The sequence below is a fragment of the Fistularia commersonii genome, chromosome 22, assembly GCF_037954325.1.
Source record: "Fistularia commersonii isolate RoL2024-O1a breed Wild chromosome 22, RoL_Fcom_v1.0, whole genome shotgun sequence".
NCBI classification, from domain to species: Eukaryota; Metazoa; Chordata; class Actinopteri; order Syngnathiformes; family Fistulariidae; genus Fistularia; species Fistularia commersonii.
The window spans coordinates 8,415,187-8,432,909 of NC_141305.1; the positions used below are offsets into that span (position 1 = coordinate 8,415,187).

Consider the following 17,723-nt stretch of genomic DNA (forward strand, 5'->3'; position numbering starts at 1 on the left):
TACGCTTCAAGAAAGAGTTAAGGCGGGAGAATGGGGGGGTAGGGGCTTAACGCCAAAAATATCGGCAAAACAAAGTGAGAAAACAAGGGAAGAACACAGACATCGGCTTGAGTTTCACGCCAAGGTAGTCGAGCACAGGGGGGGGAGAAGGCTGAGAAGAGGAGGGACTACCTTGTAGGCGACTCTTGGCGGACATTTCTTTCCCAAACCTAAGGGTGGGGACATGTGGAGCAGCATCTGATACATATCGAGGTACTTGATACGGCCACTTCACAGGGGGGTAGGAAATCAAGGCCAAAAGAAAATGCAAACAGAGAAGGATGGGGAGTTAGAGAAGGAGGAGAGGAACAAAGGGGGAAAAAAAAAGGAGAATAATGAAAAGGAAAAGTACAAAAAAAAAAGCAGAAATCTGTTGTTAATAGATTTCCTAGAGATGTGTGGCAGATGCCATCCTCAGCTGCCGTGTCTGGCCGCGGGGATGCATCTCTGTGGAGCTCAGGGTCCCTGAGAGGAAACATGGGATGGTTCAGTGTGAGCGGAAGGGAGAGAAGAAGGGGAAATGGATGATCCTAACATCCAGGATGCTGATGGGAGGTAAGAGAAATGACAGCATCTTAATGGGGATGTCTGCTTTTCGGCATGCTTGCAGACATCCCGCTCCAACCAGGGTGCACGGAGACAAAGCTTTCAATGCCAGCCCGGGAAAAAGGATTGGGCTTCCATTTCATCATGAAGGGACGGAAACACAGCGACATTCGGCATTCACGGACTCATCACACTTTCGGATTTAAAAGCTGTTTCATACCAAAATAGAGTATCATCTAAAATGTAAGTGCAGCCATATCTAAAAAAATATTTGTGGCTAGTGGGGTATATAATTTTTTGGGAAAACCTCTATTTGAGCACATTTGTGGCAGCGACAAGTTACTTTTCTCGACCAATCAAATCTTATCAGTAACAGCCACCACAAACCTAAGTGAAAAAATATACAGCCTGTTATTTGACACCACTTTGACAACACTCCAAATATGTTACAATATTTATATCTATCTATACATATAGATAGATATAAATATACACAACGTGTTTGTGAAGATCAGCAAGCAGATGATATAATATCAAGACGTATATGTTGCTAATATTGCAGATTTCTAACCCTCATAGAACCACTGTGACTTTATGGAGAACTGGGTTGTTACCATTAGGCTTGGAGACATTTTTTGCCTGCTTTTGTTTTGTTTTGTTTTGTTTTGTTTTGTTTTGTTTTGTTTTGTTTTGTTTTGTTTTGTTTTGTTTTGTTTTGTTTTGTTTTCTGGGGGGAGGGGATTTAACATTATGCTAAAGAGATGACTGTTTTAGATGATAACATTACAAACAATTAGAATTGGACATTAATAGCGATACGCTAATACAAAGCTTCTGCATTCTAACACTGGACTGGTAAGAAACAGCTTTTTATCGAATATGGAATATCCATCACTGTAAACAAGGGGGAGTAGGCATAGCCTGAGGTATGTCAGGACAATGCCGTAGCATCGAAAGCTTTGTTTCCACTCCGGCATCGTCAACCAAAGCCAGTCAGTTTCGATGGGCGGGTGCTAGTGTAAAGGCGATCTCATTGGTGCACAGCCATTCAGTTAAAAGTCTCTTGGCATAGAGGTACACAAAGCACCCTAATGATGGAAATGTCTGGTGGTTGCAAACCTTGTATGCTACCCTATTAGGGCAGTTCTTCCCTAAGCCAAGGGGGGGTGAGATAACACGTAACAAATTGTACATATCCTTATAGGAAATCCGTCCGCTGCGAAAAAGAACAAGCACATAAATAAACATTCAGGACAGCTTCAAATAACAGTGATTATCAGTGGGCTGACTGCAAACAATAAAAACAAGGCCTCTAAATGGGGCCTCATCCAGTCTCCTCAGTCAAATGGGGAAGAGAGGATTGGTTAGGATGTCTAGTCCTTCATTTTGCTCTCTATCTTATTTTCTCGGTCACAGAGGGAGGCTCGAACATACCACGCAGCCGGGTCGTACTCAGCCCAGACCCGGATGAACTCATCCAGGTGATGAGGCCCCAGGATGGAGGAGTCTCTGGTGAGGTACTCAAAGTTATCCATGATGACAGCCACGAAGAGGTTTAGCATCTGGAAAAGAATTCCAAGTGTTCACATGTGCGGACAGTAGCATGATACAACATATTATAACTTTTAGCCTTAAATGGATCTCCCAGTTACTACGACGCTACATTAAAATGAGAATAAAATCTCTCGATATATCTGAGTTTGTATGAAATTGTAAAAAGAGAATTCACTCGGAGGCCGCCATTGTTGTTTATGTCATGATGTTGTCTGGGTAGTGACATAATCGGGTTAAACGGGGCTCAGTACCGTTCATTTTTTTCCCTACGGTGCAAAAACATGTCATCTGTGCAACCCTTCCCATTTGAACCTGAGAAAGATGTGAGCAAGGATAATAACGCTGATGACAGGAGGCAAAATTGAGCTTCAAACTGAAGATAAACAAAGACAGAGAGAGAGCGAGAGAGCGTCTGTTGTAAGGAGCTACGCTTTTTGCCATCTGTTGTTCACTGAAGACTTACGGACCGCTGCCGTGACTGACTGGGTCACTTGTCATCAGTTTCCTCCCTGCTTTTGCCACTTTCATCATCAGATGCTACTTGGAGGTTCTACTAGAAGGGGCGTTTTTTTGGAGCGTGCATGATTTGCTTCCCGAGGACCATTTAAATGCTTGTGAAAGAAAACTATAGGAAAGTCCTTTGGCTTTAGTATCTGTTTAAAACTAGCAGCACCCGTGACCTCTTTCAGCAGCTTAGCTCGGCTAAATGCGTCAAATGCATCCAGCGAGAAGCGGAGAGAACACAGCTGCGAATTCTTGGGAAGTTGTAGAGGTTCACAAGCTATTTGGAAAGCTGTGTGGACTAGCATCAGTCCCTTGTTTTCTCTTGGGCTGAAAATTGCATCCGAAAGCAACTCAATGTGGCATCATCATCATATACAGGACCGTCTCAGAAAATTAGAATATTGTGATAACGTTCTTTATCTTCTGTAATGCGATTACAAAAACAAAAATGTCATACATTCTGGATTCACTAGAAATCAACTGAAATATTGCAAGCCTTTTATTATTTTAATATTGCTGTTTATGGCTTACATCTTAAAAAAACTCAAAAATCCTACCTCAAAATATTAGAATATTATGATTTTTTTTTTTTTTTTAATCGCATCAGAGAAGATAAAGAACTTTATCACAATATTCAAATTTTCTGAGACAGTCCTGTACACCCACTGAAAGTTAACACTGACGGAAAGCCAAAGTTAACATGAGCAACCTGTATATGTCATCAACCCAGCATGCATTTCCCTTGTAAAACAATGGCGGCACCCCTGGGTTAAATAGACGTTATACAATGCGATTTTTGAAGAAATAACAATTCTTCATGCTTTTTTAACACATTCAAGTATGAGACAAACATTAAGCATATTTTTGCAAATTTGTCCTCCCAGGAGGGGTTCCCTTTAAGAAGTACTTGGGGAGAAGCTTGTGAGAGATTCTGTATTTTTTTTTCCCAATTTTGTATGTACCTGTATAACAGTAGCATCACTAGCCCTTAAGGACACCACACGTACTATACTGTAGATGCTTTGGTTATTATACTTCAAACTGCATGTATTTTTGTCCAGAATGTACATTATGTAGATTACACTATGTTCGGTAGTTTAAACCATCAAGGACAAAACTCTTTCCGAGACTGACATTTCGTGTACTAACCAGGAAGGAGCAGAGAAAGATAAAGGAAACAAAGTAGAAATAAGCGAAATCGCTGCCACATTCCTTCCCATGAGAACCCGATCTCTCGTCACAGGGCCGATGACTCAGACACGATAACATGATCTCGTGCCACGCCTCGCCTGTTGCACTCCTGTTGTGTAGAGCAAGACGGAGATACATGCATATTACAGGACAATTTTGACAATATGCCTGCGATTCACTTAACCTATGCTGCACATGCGTGTGGAGAGCACACACATCAACTAAAAATAAAATTAACTAGTACATTGAGGAAGTAGCTTTAATAAAAGTTGCATTTAACAAACATTTGTAATTATATTTTGAAACATCAACTTCAAAACAACATAGCATATACACAAAATACTCTCTGGATTATATATGAGATGAATTATATTAAAATTGAAATCATATCATGTGCTTTGGATGTACTGGGGATTGTACTCGAATTAAAACTCAAATCATACAAATGAAGACCCACACATTAAATAAATTTGCTTATAATATCTAATTAAACTACAGGACCGTCTCAGAAAATTAGAATATTGTGTTCTTTTTCTTCTGTAATGCAATTACAAAAACAAAAATGTCTTACATTTTGGATTAATTACAAATCAACTGAAATATTGCAAGCCTTTTATTTTTATTATTATTGCTAATTATGGTTTACATCTTAAGAAAACTCAAAAATCCTATCTCAACATATAAGAATATCATGAAAAAGTAAGTTTTGCTTTTTTTAATTGCATTACAGAAGATAAAGAACTTTATCACAATATTCTAATTTTCTGAGACAGTCCTGTATATTATCAAAAGCATTTCTGCACAAAAGCAGCTTTGATACAGTTGATATGTGCATAAATTGTGTTGTATTATCTGGTCAGTAGGCTTCTAATTCAAATCTCAATTAACTCCACCATGACAAGTACCCATAGTTATATATATATATATATATATATATATATATATATGTATGTGTGCAATAATTGCAGTAGATGTTTTTGCAGTTTTAAATGTTACATAAATTTGTTTTCATGAGGTCAGAGTGACTCTGCACTTGATAAGTATCTTCTACCTGAACAGCAGCATGAGGGCCTGCAGAAAGGTGCGGAAGTTGTTGTGATGATTGATAGCCGTATCCTCATTCAGCTCTATGTTGCCAAAGACCTGGAAACACATTGTTTAGTAAATGATTTTTCACATTCTGTGTGTGCTATCTGACCGTCTAGACAGCCCACGACAGGAGACGGTCTCCCCTACCTGCATCCCGATGATGGCGTAAATGAAGAACAGCATGGCAATCAGCAGGCAAACATATGGCAAGGCCTGGGGGTAAGATATGAAACCAAAACATGATCAATAGTTACACATTAGTTACCGTATATAACTGTATGAATCATTACATGGAACTGGTTTATTTAAAAAATTTTTTGGAAGGATACGTCTCTTCTCAAATCTGTCTTTATGTCAATCTTTGCACATTGCATTGCAGGCATGGATTTCATCCATTCCATCACATGAATGCAAAATCACTTTTTGTGAACAAGGAAAAATGGATGTTTACAAGCCCCACATCCTGGTTTTGAAATATTGATCTTCCTTCTGTTATATTCTTTCCAAGTTTATCTAATATTAATTATATGTTGATAATTTTTGCTGATTTTTCTCTAATCATTAATAAGTTCCTTGTAAAAATATTATGAATTTCAGCCATTTTTTCCCCCTTTTGTTTGAAATCACGGTTCAACAAAACATTTCCATTGTCAAAAGTGAGGAACCTTCAAATAATTCTCAAGTTTTTTTTTTAGTTCAAATAATACAATAGAACTCCTTCAAATGTGATCCCGTGTGGTTAAAATTTTTCACTTAACATATTACATGGAGCAAATCTGCTTTAAGAGCAATGGCAAATGTGTTGTTGTTGTTGTTGTTGTTGTTGTTGTTGTTGTTGTTGTTGTACATGTCAGTGACAGTGTATCACCACGTGGGAGTACCTTGAAGGACTGGACAAAGGTCCACAGCAGGATCCGGATGGTGTAGCCCTGCCGCAGCAGCTTGATGAGGCGAGCAGCTCTGAAAAGCCTCAGGAAGCTCAGGTTGAGCAGCCTGTCCTGTTAAAAGTAAACAAAAGCATTTGTTATCACAAGCACACACTTCTGCAGCAATTTTATTTCGTACAGACAGTTCACCTGCTTCTTAAATTGGTGCAGTAAAATGGGCAAAAAACTACCCTGACATTTACTTTGAAGAAATAGGTCACACAACAAGTTCAGTCATTATCTACTGATCCCCTGAGCCTCTGCCACCACGAAAACTGGGCCCCGCTGAAAGCTTTAAACAATTTTAGACAGAGAGCATCATCCCGTAAAAGTTGCAATTTTCTTTGTTCATATAAATTCTAGAAAAAGAAAGCAAAGTGGTTGCATGACAGTCTATAACGCTGATGTAGGATATCAGGCCATCGCCATGGCATTGGACATAGTGGTACTAATTTCAGTTGGCTATTGCACTGGTTTTATCGGTCCCTATTTCATAGGCTGCAATATAGCACTGTAACCGCCTTTGTCGAAATTCAGAGGATAAAATCCCTCTCCTCATCTATCGTTCTGTGTACTTTTGCACAAACAAAGGCAAACTATTCCCTGCTTGAAGCAGTGTGAAACAGACAATAGCTTTACCTCAGCATGGGAACGCTGCGATGGATGGGGGTTGGAGTTAGATAACTAAAGTTCAAGTTATGGTCACAGTGTTCTCTAAAAAGAAGAACCAAACCATAATCACTAGGACCAAAACTTGAAAAGAAATCCCATTAGATCACCAGGACCAATATATTGCTTTAAAAAAAGACAAGAAAAGGTTATGTTTCTACTTTTTAAAGTCATTTCTGAGCTGAAGCACTGGATATAGACAGACTCTGATATTATGCTCCAATTCCCAATTCAACAGAGTCGCTTTGAATCATTCAAATTATCAGTTGTTATGTGTCTTTCGTACAAACACACAGGTGTGATTTAAAATTCTATAGAATATCCATCACTAATTTTACAGAAGGAAATGGGCTTTGGTTACAACAACACCGAAATGGTCCCTTTTTTTTAATTCTGATTTTGTGTCAAGGAAGTCACTCACCGTAGTCTTGATCACGGCCAGGTGAAAATGGGCGTCACAATCAACAAGATGAAAATGTGGAGGGCGAGAAACAAAAGACAGATAGACAAAGAGTGAGGCAAAGAGGGAGAGAAGGAAGGGAGGGAGGGAAGGTGAAAGGACAGTCATATTGCACAGATGCACGCACATGCGTCACAAAAAACACTGCTAACAATACAAACGTCGACCCGGGTAACTGAACTTGAAATTCACTTAGAAACTATCCAACAACAGAAAGCTTTTCTACGACAAATCGAAATCGATCAGTAAGATTGCTTTACAATATTCCTGTCAGTCCAACTAATGTTCCCTGGACATCCTTGCAGATGCGTCCAGGTTATCTCTGCGTGTGCATGGGTTTTTCTTTAAATCATGCAATGCGATATGGAAACAGGAGGGCTCTTACATTGATCTCAGTGACCAGGATGTCAGTGATGCTGCCCAAAACTGTCACAAAGTCAAACACATTCCAGGCATCCTTCAGGTAGTTCTAAGGAACACCAAGAACAACTTTAAGCCATTTGGTTATACAGAACTTCATGGACTTGGACTGTGGTGGAAGTATTACTGACCAGGGGACCAAAAGCAATGATCTTGAGAATACACTCCAGGGAGAAGAGGGTGGTAAACACGATGTTCAAGTTCTTAAGCATCACCTCATAGAAGTCGGGGGCTCCATGGAACTAGAAGGAAAAAAAAAAATCGACACACAAAAGGCGCTTGTCAGACGTTCCCGGCGACGATTTTGTCGCGTTCTATGTATCCGAGGACGCTCGGCCCACGGTGGAGGCGTGCTGACAAAAAGCAGCGGACATCTAATAAAATACTTTGAAACACAATAGAATGGCAATTTTCTAAGTCAATAATATATGTGGATGCAGTGAAAGGGGACATGAAGTAAGTTGGTGTGAGAGAAGAGGATGCAGAGGAGAGGGTTAGATGGAGGCAGATAATTGGTTGTGGGTTACATGGAGGATGACAATTCACCGTGGCAACCCCTGAGGGGAACAGCTGACAGGAGAAGAAGAAGATTCTGTTTAATTGGATAAATGCATCTCCTGGTACCACCGCAATATTATTACCACATTGGTGGCAGGGTGGAATTCAAATTCGCCGCTGCAGCTTATGCCTCATTTCAATTTGACTTGTATGTTTATTTTGATTTGAGGAATGAACAGGCTAAATACGGAGTGTGCTAGGGGATGATTCTTCAGTTGCAAGACAATACACATCTGGAAGGCCTTATTTTGATTCAGTTTTCCACATTATGAGCTGGGGAGGCACAGTTCTATACTTTGGATGTCTATGAATTAACTGCATAAACGTTTGCTGGGGGTTGAATTACTGAGCCAATGAAATAAATGAACAAGAAACACCAGAGAATGATGAGCCCAAACACAAAATATACAAGAGGAGTGTCAGTCATCCAGAGTCACCTAGGTTACACTGTCAGAACTAATGCAACAACTTTTGATTCTTCTGTCTTACAGCATATTTGGAGTTTGGTTTAGCTGAGAAATGATAAACGTAATAATAGAAAAAGAGTCAAATAATTTAAAAGAAAAAGAAGCATGACACTATATACATAATCCCTGTCAGATGTACCGGCTGGTGTGAATAATTAGAAATTAAAAGTTCACTTGTTTCATTCATTTTATGGTCATTTAATATTTGTATTAAATTCCCAGAAAAGGTCATCAGAGAAATTTTGGAAAAGTCTAGAAGCATACAGTGCAAAGCCAAACAATTTTTTTTTTTTTTTTTTTTTTTTCTCTGATAAAGGCCTATTAATGTAAGCCTACAGATCCTAATATTAAGGGATACTTCGAAGCGGATCGTTTCTACCAGCAAGAAACAGCACGCAATTTCATAATCATTTTATACGACTCCATTTATAATTGGATATGACTACATTCAGAGTGACATATTAGAAATGTTATCTGTTGTTCACATCCCTAGAAACTGTTCCATCACAACCTTTGTCTGCCAGATAAATGCACTCGTGTAGTTCTTCGAGTAACATTTCTTACCTTCATCATCAGTACCACAGTGTTGAGGGCGATCATGATCATGATGGAGTACTCGAACGGGGCTGATACCACAAACCTCCACATCCTGTACTGGAAAGACTGGGTGTTCTCGGGCATGTAGCGGGTCAGAGGTTTGGCGTTAATGGCAAAGTCGATACAAGCTCGCTGTCAGGAAAAAAAGTGTATTTTGTGACATCACTCTAATTTTCCTAAATATTTTGCTGATTTTTTTTTGTTTTTATCATCTCAGCAGGAAAGAAAACAGAGAGAAAGAAACAGGAAAAAAAATAAAATGATTTCCGCAAAAGTGGAATTCAACTTAACCTGTTTGGGGGCAGAATAAATTGTGTGGGAAATTCCATTTTAACCTACCCATCTTGTATAAAGTATCTAGATACCATATAGCAAGGGTCTCAAACTCGCGGCCCGCGGGCCAATTGTGGCCCTCGGGACAATATTTTGTGGCCCCCTGCCTGAAATCAAATCTTTGTGTTAGTGAGGCCCGCGCGTTTTTTCTCACATGCATCTTGGGGTTTTCTAAAGTGGGTTTAAAAAAAAAAAACGGGCAAGGAAAGAATGAAAAAGTAACATTTGGAATGTATTTTTTGCTTCAAAATTTGAAAACAAAATGATTTTTTGATGAAAAAACATCTCGTGATATCATTAATATGATCTTTTCTTTTCTTATTTCTATAAAATACACAAAAACGATAGCAAAAAAAAATAAAAAAACGGGCAAAATTAAAAAGACTGATTTCTAACCAGAATAGCCACAATTAGCCTTGTAAACATTACCTACTCTTATACATGCAACCAATCCATTTTCTAATAAATTCTAGTGGCAAATTCTCCCACAGTGACAAGATTTTCTTTTTTAACTCAAAATTTTTGGGGTGTAATTTCATCAAATCTTTTTTAAAATTCATTCTTAACATTAATTTGTCATGCAATTTTTAGAGGAACAGTTCATTACACATAAAGAGTTTTAAAATGTACCTGTTTACCTCCTTTACACTAAAACAAAGGACAAATTTTGGACTTAGTGTTACTTCTAGATAATGATTTTACTGGTCCGGCCCCCTTGACATAAAATTTGGCCGTATGTGGCCCCCAGACAAAATGAGTTTGACACCCCTGCCGTATAGTAGCTTATATGCTTAGAAAACTAAGCATAACATCCGGACTCTATCACCTGCAAATAAAACAAGTTCTGCAAAAAGCAAGTGCTGCCAAGTAAGTCTGCATATCGATTAGACAAAGACCATCAATCTAAATCCAGAATTTTGTCAAAATTTGGTCAATATATTTGTCTTAGCTGACAGTTTAGCATTTAAGTATTTCAACTAAAGCGCACCCATTTTAAATTCAAGGTTGAAACCAAATGTAAAATCACCTCATTCTTTTCCAAACTGCACTCAGACAGGGCTTTATCTCCCTGCTCCTGGAAGGTGATGATGATCAGAGCCACAAAGATGTTGACGAAGAAAAAAGGGAAAACTACGAAGTAGACCACATAAAAAATTGACATCTCTATGCGATAGCCCGGACTTGGACCCTGGTCTTCAAAGGTGGCATCCACAGAGTGTTTCAGAACCCTGCAAAGGCAGCAGAGCTCAAGATTATTATATGTCATCCTCAAAATCCATCCATCAATTACAATTCTTTTGGTACCACTTGAGACATGGACAACAATGGCTCGCTCTTATTTATTACTATTCATAATTGTATTGGTTGTACATCTGCGATTGTGGCAAAATTACGTAAAAGAGTCAGAGAAGTGAACATAAATGATTCAAGAAGTCAAATGCAGGGTGCTGATAACAATATGATGAAAACTGCCTGGGAACGGCTGTTCACATCATTAGTAGCTAGGATGCAAACGCAAAACTGATTGACTACACTTGTTCAAACTCTTAACCAATGGAACTAAGATGAGATGTGTCAAACTCCTGTTATATCAGTGAAAGAACAACAACTCATCTGTATCATGGATACTAATAGCTTTACTCCATTAAGAAAAAATGCTAAATGTTTCTATTGCAGTTGATGGACAGAAAAAAATACTTAGACTGGGACATTTAGTCAACGTTAGCTCACACTCCACAAAGATAATCCTTAACTTGGATTTTCAGGTGCATGAATGGCATATTCAGCCTTGATTAGGCTTGGACTACTTTACAACATGATATAGATAGGAGAAAAATGGGAAAAAATGGAAGAAATACACCACTGAAATACACTGAAATAAAGAAATACAACACTGTTGGTGTCAAAAATCAAACATGGTTTCATCATGCAATGCAATGACGCCTTCCAGTCATAACCACACTTTTGCAAAATGGCCCAAATCAGTTGCACTTACGTTGGCCAGCCCTCTCCAGTGGACACAGTGAAGAGAGTCAAGAATGCCCAAAGAACATTGTCATAATGGAACTCGTATTTTTTCCACTCTCTTGGCATGGCGGCCACTTCATCTTTGTCGTAGTCCAGGAACTGCCCTCTGGAAAACAGCGAATAGAGGAGGTTAGCGAGTAGGTTTGGGTATGTCTCAACCATGGTGATCTGCCATGGCGTGTAACATCGGATTTCTTTATATAAGATATAAAGAAGTGGCAGGTTTTGGACCAACTTGCAGTCCTTCTCCAAGCCTTTAGACTCATCCGTGCAGTAGAAAAATTTCCCCTTGAAGAGTTGAACGGCGATAACAGCAAAGATGAACATGAAGAGGATGTAAACGATGAGGATGTTCAGCACATTCTTCAAGGAATTCACCACACAGTCGAACACAGCCTGAAAAAAAACACATTTGAATTGTGTTAACAGTAGCTAGCGATAATGTGATGCATTTAGGAACTAATCTAATTATTCCCTAATGTGGAATTAGAAGGAATTAGTTGTCAGTTAATATCTAATTAAATTAGCATGCTAATCAGTATGCTGTTACAGATTCGCCCTCAATCAGGTGTGGATCCGCGGTATTTCGTTTTGTGACCGCTTGGTACATTAAGCGGAAGAAGTTGAATCGTGAAGCATGTAGAATTGAGACAAAACAGCTATGCTTCAAGCTGGTGCCTTTTAAACCTGACATTTTGTAACCTCGCAGTAGTGAGTCAAATGTTTCCTGCCTAATTTTGTATCTGTATGAAAGGGCCGTGCCCCTTACAAATGCAAATTTGAGGTGTTGAATGTTTAGGGTCACTGCAACACCTTGTAAAGATCTTTACATACTGTTTTTGAGAAGCGAGAAGTTTGTTTTCGCTCCCAGTGCTGCAAGAACGAGGATAAAGTTCTTACTGGCCGGGACATTTCCACATAGGCCCTGAAGCAAAAACAAGACTCTTCTTCCCGGTACTCTTCCTTCTCCCCCTTTGGCCTATTAGATTTTGTTGCCGAAATATAGCCATCTTTTGCAACAGGTGCTATCAGGGTGCCTCTTTCCAACTTTCACTGGGCAATTGTGTGTCGGAATATACTTTAATAAATATGCTCAATAGATATTCATACTTAATTCCTTTTCATACTTTCATCCTCAAAACTACCCATCATTGTACAACCTAATGCATCAGCGGAAAGGCAGAAATTACAACACTTTCGCTCTCCACTTCAAACCACCTAATACTTCTCAGACACCCTGCTAGAAAAAAAAAACAGTTTCTCAGGCGATGTGTCGAGAACATGGTGCGAAAACGTCCAAACATAGGCTTCAGCCCTTGGAGCGAGAACATAGTTCTCCTTCTTGGGAAGTATGTAAATATTGATGAGTTTGAGCTGCTGTCCTTATGTAATTGCAGAACAAATTCCTCTGGCAGGTCAGTTTGTGTCAACACCTGTAAAAGTTGGTAAAAATTTGGAATAGAAAAGATAACCTAAAGCAGTTCTCATAAGATGGCACCCAATGTGTTTGTTCACATTAACTAGAGATCAGGAACATTCAAAAAATGAATCACTGCAACAAACAGGAGCAGAAACAAGGGGCAAACAACCAGCATTTTTGGTCATACTATATGTTTTTCTAAGAAAAGATTCGTATTGCAAATTGATGTTCTGCTTGCCACCTGGCCTGTTGTGCCATTAAACAGTCTCACAATCCAATGCCACAACTGCTTTTGCTGTAGCATTAATTCTCCTGCCTTAATAATGACAAAATTCTTCTAATTACGGTAAATGTATTTGAATAACATAAGAGACTGTGCCAGAACAAAACCTTGAGTTTTGGCAGGCGTTTGATTGTCTTGAGAGGCCTGAGCACACGGAGAACCCTCAGGGACTTGATAGTGCTGATGTCTTTGCCTTTGGTCCCCCTGTGGAATACAAACACAGTTAAACTCCACCAGAGCAAACCAAGCAAAAGCAAATTTTCTTCGATTACTGATAGACAGGTCAGGTATTTCTCTGAATATAACAGCTGACATACTATAACTTGCTTCACACTTGTCAGAAATAGTTATTTGGTGAAAAGCGGTGGACTTAAAACAGGGGTGTCAAACAGTATAACACCCCTGATTTAAATCCGAAGTCAAACTAGTTTGACTCAAACTCATTGTAGCTCAGGGGCCACATGGAGGAAAATCTATCGTGGCATATTAACTATTTCTAACATACTTATGGTTTATTTCACTACTGAAACCTGGTAGCTTTTAGCTTCGCAAGCAGGATTAAACCTGTTGCGTTTGACAGTCCTGATTTAGATCCATCGGGTCATCAAAATATGGTGAAAAGACCGTGAAAGCTTTGTCATGTGACTTTTACTTGATGCAAAGCCCCATTTGCAAGTTGTTTAGGGCAGTCAAAGCACTGCTGGCTTGGAAGATCTTGTGTGTAGCAAGGGTTTAGTATGAGCTCACGAGGCATTATGGCGGAAAACAACCGATAACCAGTTAGTAGCGATAGAAGATGAAGGAGGGATGAGAAATTGTTCATACGGATGTAACCTGACTGTCTTGTCAAGCTGATTGGTTATAACAAACTGCATATTGCTCTGGAACATTTGTACAGGGGAAATCGTTTTAAGAACGGAATATTGCTTTGTAGGAAATCTAAAAGAATAAAGATCTCTATGATCAAGGATCTGTTTTTTTTTTTTTTTTTCTATTGACTTCATATTTGAAAATAACCACTAGCAGTGAGTCTGCTTTGCCTGGAAATGCTATACAACAATTAGCTCTACATCCTAACTTGAAGCATTTGAACATGGACTACTTTTAAGTATTATTCTGGATGTATCTGTTTTCTTTGCATGTCAACATTGGTCACTGTCAAGAAAGAAAACCTCACATGAACTCATATGAAACTTCTCCCGCAAAAAAGACAAGAAAAAAAAGATAAAGTAGAAAAGAACTGTATTGAAGAAGCTGGGGAAAAGGGGAGGTCATTTCATGTCAGGGGCCAAAGGTGAAACGCATTCAGCTTAGACTGATGTGGGTATATTTTAGATATCGATATTTTAGAAGGTACAGATCCTGATATGAAAATGAAAAAATTCTAAAAGAATTAGTATGACATCATTTTTAGATCTCTTGGATCATGAAAGTTCCATCATGCCCCTTAGAATTTAGAAAAAAATCAGGTCATTATTTACACAAATATACAGATAAATACTGTACACAGCCTTCTGTTTATATGCTATCTTCATGTGTATCATAGTTGTTTTTCGAAAGGTTACAGCTACAGGGGGTGCAGATGCAGCTCTTGGAGTCCAACCATACAATAAAAATGTCCCAAATAATTTATCCATTTGATTAGCTATCATTAAACAGGTTGATCGAAGCTGATAATGCAACCGAGAATAAACACCTATTTACCCCTCTGAAATTCCATTCCTAAAAAAATAGGGTAGATTTATTGTGGCAGCATAGTGTGTATAGATAAATATTAACGGTATAAATGAAGCGGGTTTGAAATATTAGACCAGGCCTGAAGACAAAGTTGCTGATGAAGTCGATCGATTTTCCGTTTCAATTGAAATGAAATCCCTCTTTAACAGGAATCCGGCTGGAATCAGGGTCAACATGTACAGTAGTTCAACTCTTTATTCAGATTTAATGACAGATTCAGACTGTGACACACACCTGTGTGTGTTTCTCCTTGACAGTTTGACTGACAGCTGAAGCTGCACCAACTCAGAGGGGGCACAGAAAATTATTTTTATTTTAGATTTCTTTCTTAGGTTTGATAAATAAAATAGCTATCATTAAACAAAAAAAAAATAAGTCAACAACATGACCTAAATGCAGGGCTACAACTGTTGTTTGGATGAACTAAAGTTATTTTTAGGGGGCATATTTCAGATAAGCAATCAGTCTATCTATCTAAGCAGTTATACAGTAAAGTATATACATATTTCTATATTTCTATCTGTACATAGATAGATAGATAGATAGATAGATAGATAGATAGATAGATAGATAGATAGATAGATAGATAGATAGATAGATAGATAGATAGATAGATAGATAGATAGATAGATAGATAGATAGATAGATAGATAGATAGATAGATAGATAGATAGATAGATAGATAGATAGATAGAAACACTTCCAGTGTACAAATGTTACTCAGGCAGACAGTGCTAGTCTCTTTGCTTACTCTAGCCATTACCTCACACTTGAAAATGGACATATAACCAGCATGTGCTATTCAAAACCACCCTGAATGAAACAGTATTACAAAATAATTCTGTATAGTTATATCTATGTGATTAGCATCAGAACTCAAGGGGATTTCCTGACAAAGGGCACTAAATTGTCCTGAAATGTAACTATTAAAAACAGGGGTGGTTTTGTTCAGCAAAAGCAGTTGAAAACTGTCAGACAACGGTTTCTCATGTGATTAAAAGGTTAATTCATGTTTACACTTTTTTTTTTTTTTTTTACACATAAAGCTGAACTAAACAAAGGAAGAATGGGGGATTGGGAGGGTAAAGGATAAGGGTCAATTTGGGGATGGGGTAAAGGGTGTGAGGGGATCATAAGGGGTTCCCCACCTGGTGACACCTTGTTGCGATCTACTTGGGGGAAAACAGTGGTCAAACAAGTACAGCACATTTATGGATGCTTCACACACAAACAAAATGAAGCATATGTTTGCATCAAATGACGACACCGTAATAGTTTCTAGACTTGAAAAAAACATGAAACCTTGTACATTTTGGTTGGCAGCAGCTGGGTAAATCCCAGGAGATATCCAATAATCCAATAACAGGATCCAAAGCTAGGGGCGCCTGTTATTTCGCAGGTTGCCTATCAACAAAGTCAGCATAACTTGGTAATAATAACAGGCACCCGCTCAGCTCCTTGTCGCTGCTAAATATTCTTTGTATCAACCAAAACATGATGCAAAATTAATTAATTTGAATGTATCAACGAAAGAAGAACCTGAAAAGAAGATTGACGTTGTTATTGTTAAGACTGTTGTTAGGTATCTTGTATTAATAATAAAAATTAACCGTGTTGCAGTTTGCAACATCAAACATGAAATGCATTCAACATCTACAGACTGAGGTAAACACTGAGGTGCTTTCAATGTGTGAGATGATCAGTGTTAATGTGGATGCCAGGATTCTTAGTCCTTGCCGTAGGCATTCGCACGGATGATAAGCACATGCATGGAGAGTGGATTAAAACTGTCAATCAATGAAGACTGTCCATCAGGAGTGATCGGAGGCAAAAAAAAAAAAAAAAGCTTTTAAAGTAATTTGACGGGCAAGATGCATTTTATGATATTGTTGTATTTAAAATGAATAAGACATTACGAAATGATTGCAGATTATGGTATTTATTGAGAGGTTTGACTTGTTAAATATCTAATATCACATGAAACCTAGACCATAGGATATGGACAATTAGGCACCAAGGAATGAAGTGTCAAAAAAATTAAATAAAAATCATAATAATGTCCTAGCCTCACTTGGCGTTGGTAGATTTGGTGATAAAATAACACTTTTAGCACAATGCGCTTTTTGCAGAGGATCTCACAAGACCAGTTTTTAGCTTCGGCAGCACCACTCAGTTTATGTTTACCTGAATAAATTGTGTAGTTATTTATGCTTTTATACTCTGCATACATGATGTAAACAATACAAATGGCTACAATAAATGTCCGTCACAGGCAGCACTTAAATAGTTCGATAAGTCAGTGCTGACTTAAGCTAATTTTTTTTTTTTTTCCGGCTAACCTTAAAACTGACAGCAGATCAAAAACAGACTGATTTCTGACTGCTGTCAATTTCTGCTCCCTGATATGAGGCCTTGACGGTTGCACTGCCAGTCACGTTGGACCTATTTGTCAAATGTTTACATCAAAAGGAGACATTTGCAGCTTTGATTCATACGGATGTAACAGAGACCAGAGCCGTTTCCCGTAGAGTAAAAATAATAGCTTTGCTCAGAATCACTTCCTACTCTTACTTTATTGAGTTTTTAAAAAATTCTAACCGACAACATAACCTTATAGATTTCCAGAATCGGGGACAGTTTAACTTTCATAGCTCCACGATTTTTCCGGTGACATTTATCAACTGGTGGAAACAAATACACCTTTGGTTGTTTTCAAGAAAAGCCATTTCTTGATATATAATTTGAGGTTTTAAAGAAAAGAATAAGATGGATTGATGGATTTCATTTTGGGTTGTTGAAATGTAATTTGTCGCATGTTGCGATGATGTATAGAACAGATCCGCTGAGTTCACAAAATTTAAGAATCCTAAAATGAGTTCTGCAATGTGCTGTTCCTCAGGAT

General features: G+C 38.3%; 1 protein-coding gene across 1 annotated transcript in view; it reads right to left on the bottom strand.

The window, feature by feature from the left end:
* The window catches only part of cacna1ba (calcium channel, voltage-dependent, N type, alpha 1B subunit, a), a 135,273-nt gene that overhangs the window by 25,311 nt on the left and 92,239 nt on the right, over window positions 1-17,723 (bottom strand). Inside the window, exons 26-39 of the mRNA XM_086169216.1 lie at window positions 13,192-13,288; window positions 11,617-11,777; window positions 11,350-11,487; window positions 10,381-10,582; window positions 8,988-9,152; window positions 7,530-7,640; window positions 7,364-7,447; window positions 6,240-6,242; window positions 5,805-5,921; window positions 5,071-5,136; window positions 4,886-4,977; window positions 3,793-3,943; window positions 2,020-2,147; window positions 172-268 (exon numbers count right to left, since the gene is read on the bottom strand). Of these exons, the coding sequence (XP_086025342.1) occupies window positions 172-268; window positions 2,020-2,147; window positions 3,793-3,943; window positions 4,886-4,977; window positions 5,071-5,136; window positions 5,805-5,921; window positions 6,240-6,242; window positions 7,364-7,447; window positions 7,530-7,640; window positions 8,988-9,152; window positions 10,381-10,582; window positions 11,350-11,487; window positions 11,617-11,777; window positions 13,192-13,288 (1,612 nt within the window). The remainder of the gene's footprint in view (window positions 1-171; window positions 269-2,019; window positions 2,148-3,792; window positions 3,944-4,885; window positions 4,978-5,070; window positions 5,137-5,804; window positions 5,922-6,239; window positions 6,243-7,363; window positions 7,448-7,529; window positions 7,641-8,987; window positions 9,153-10,380; window positions 10,583-11,349; window positions 11,488-11,616; window positions 11,778-13,191; window positions 13,289-17,723) is intronic.